This window comes from Phaethon lepturus, unplaced genomic scaffold, assembly GCF_000687285.1.
Source record: "Phaethon lepturus isolate BGI_N335 unplaced genomic scaffold, ASM68728v1 scaffold7394, whole genome shotgun sequence".
Lineage (NCBI taxonomy): Eukaryota > Metazoa > Chordata > Aves > Phaethontiformes > Phaethontidae > Phaethon > Phaethon lepturus.
Window position 1 is genome coordinate 30008 of NW_010533908.1, and position 2701 is coordinate 32708.

The 2701-nt window shown below is 46.5% G+C and overlaps 1 protein-coding gene across 1 annotated transcript in view; it reads right to left on the reverse strand.

Annotated features, from left to right (window-relative positions):
• CLNS1A (chloride channel, nucleotide-sensitive, 1A) overlaps positions 1 to 2693 on the reverse strand; it is a gene marked incomplete at its 5' end in the record, with an annotated part of 11681 nt that extends 8988 nt beyond the window's left edge. The window contains 2 exons of the mRNA XM_010285346.1: positions 365 to 501; positions 2674 to 2693. Of these exons, the coding sequence (XP_010283648.1) occupies positions 365 to 501; positions 2674 to 2693 (157 nt within the window). The remainder of the gene's footprint in view (positions 1 to 364; positions 502 to 2673) is intronic.
• Positions 2694 to 2701: the final 8 nt, after the last annotated feature.

The window sequence follows — 2701 nt, forward strand, 5'->3', positions numbered from 1 at the left end:
AGCCTGGAGAGGGTAGCAACATTAGCATAAATTCAATAAAGCAAAAACAATACCTAAGCTGGAGTCGCAGGCAGACTGCAGAGGAAGTAAATTGTTTAAAATGAGTACAAGAGAGCAGAGAACCAATTTTCAGCAGCTCCAGGTATACATAGTCACATGCTGAGAGCCGAACAGTACAGAAGTGACTCTAAACAAGGGCAAAGCTATACTTCTAAAATAATTATCATTCGGGAAAATGAAAAGAAAATGCAAGCTATTACTTGAACGAAGCATATCATTTTTAAAAACAAAATTTACTCTCTTTGAAGAAGAAATAATGCTGCTTAGGACTGTGTGGGAACACTAAGCAACACTCCAGGCATACCTTCGAATTTGGCATTCACCATGACGTACAAGTGCTCCCATGGGTAGGCGTTCAGGTCCCTGGAGACAGCATGTAAACTTATGGTGGGATAATCCAAGGAGAAGCCAACTCCGGAGTTTTCCAACCAAGACAAGCGACTAACAAGGAGAGTAGGGGAAAAAAAAAGGCAGAGACGAGTTATAAACTAACAGAGGATTCTAAGGTACCTGACTCACATCTGCAGAAAAGCAAACCAGCCCCAAAAAAGTGAGTACTTCTGGACAAGGCACTTACCCCACTGTAGGTAATACAAGGTTCTGGACCTGCCCTAACAGGACGTTGCAACAGCTGATGGTTGAGGTAAAAGAAACCTTTTCTTAAAGAATGTGAAGCAGAGCACCCTAAACATATTTCAGCTTTATCACATTTACACTAAACCCTGAATTTCTCTCCCTGCTTCGTTATTTTCTCCTCTCTGTAAATAACAATCATCCTAAAGATAACTACAGAGGTTCCAGAGTGCAATTTATAACTCAAACTATCAAATGTTTGTGCATTTTTCAAGATAAAGAGAACGCTGAAAGGAAAGTCACTATTGTAATTTCTGGAGGACTATAGATCTGATGTGGGTATAGCCTGTATGTAGAAAAACAACCAGGTACATGATCAGCAGAGCTAACAAAGCCAGGTTATGTTTCCCCCCCCTCCAACTCACAACTTATGTGCTATAACCACTGCTTCCCCCCATTTTCACTCTCATCCCCAACAACAGCCAGAAACAGCACAGGTGGTCACCACTAGGTTGCTACCTCCTTCATATCAGAAAGATATGAAGTCTTTCTAGCAGCCAAGAAATCAAAATCAAGCTAGTTTTGGGTGTTTGTGATCAATGAAGTCACACAGTGAACAGAATACTGAGGGGCAGAAAGCGAGACGTCCACCGCGTACAAAAACTCAAGGGTTCAGAAGTTTTTGTGGAGGGACAAAACCAGTTAAAAGGTCACAGAAGACTCCTCGCCTTGGGAAATGAGGCCAAGAGCAAGAGTTGGCTAAGTGGGAGTGAGTAATTTCTTTCCTAGCCTTGATCAGCCAGTTCTCAACATCGGCAGCTGTTGGCGCAGAGTCAGTACATGGAACCAAAGCTGCATTGTCCACCCAGTTCTCCCACAACACGGCACTCCTGCAAACGCTGGCGTTTTCTATTCATTACCAGCAAGTGACTCTGGTAAAAGCTCTGCAACGCCCTTGAAACATGTTGGAAGGAAGCTGGCAGACTTGTATGCACCTCACACAAAAAACTAGTGAAAGCAAGTTATGAGGAAGCTCAACATTGTACGTTTTGAGAGCAGCTGCTGCACAAACAGAAGCCCTTGTATCTGCAACCAAACAGTAACTGAAATTCCAGAGAGATTCCTCTGCAAGAGGAATGCAACATCACTGACAAGTTCAGGTGGTGCAAAAATCGTTCAAATAACGTTACTCATTTCATAAATGTTTCAGAATCTAAAGGTTTTAAAAGACAATTCACTCCTCAGTGCACATTTTAGATGACATTTTTGTTCTAACAACACTCTTCTGCTGCAGAAATATATTATATTTAGAGTACTTTTCCACAGTTAAAGAAAACTATGTTGTCTTTATCAACAAGCAGTCGTCTTGAACTGCATAGCGTGGGAAGGAGTTAAAGAAAGTTATAAAGACTTCAGGTAACATTATCCAGAATAACCTGACTTCTTTCTGCCTACTAAGAGCATACAGTGGCCACACGATTAATGTGACACAAGAGACTTCACAGAACCACCGTAGTTAATAACAGCAGAAAACCAACAGCCCTGTTCGCTTCCCTGTCAATGGAAAAGAGGTGCCGTGTCATTAATGTGCAGCCGGCCGGGCTCCCTTGCGGGGGAGTTCTCTCCCGCGTTGCATAAAACACCATTTGGAGCAGGAATAGCGGGGACCCCCTCAGAGCTTGCCCCTCGCAGCCCTCTTTGCGGGCCTCCCCGACATGACGGCTCCCCTTATCCGAGTCCCCAAATCCCCCTCCAGGCAGGTGCCTTCGGGGGAGACCCCACACTCCCCCCACAGGAGACGACCCCTCGGGGGAGAGAGGCCCAGACACACGCGGCCCTCCCGGCCTGGTCTCCATCAGCCCCCAGGGAAGGCCCCCATCAAGTCGGCCATCTCAGGACAACCCAGTCCCCGTAGGGAGAGCCCTCCCAAGGCAGCCCCTCACACGACGGCCCTCCAGCCTCCTCAGGGCAGCTCCCGCACCCCGAGGCTTAGGTGGGTCCCGAGAACGTAACCCCACGCTCCGGTTCCGCCTCCCTCACCTCTCGGCGATGTAGAGAGTGCCGGCGC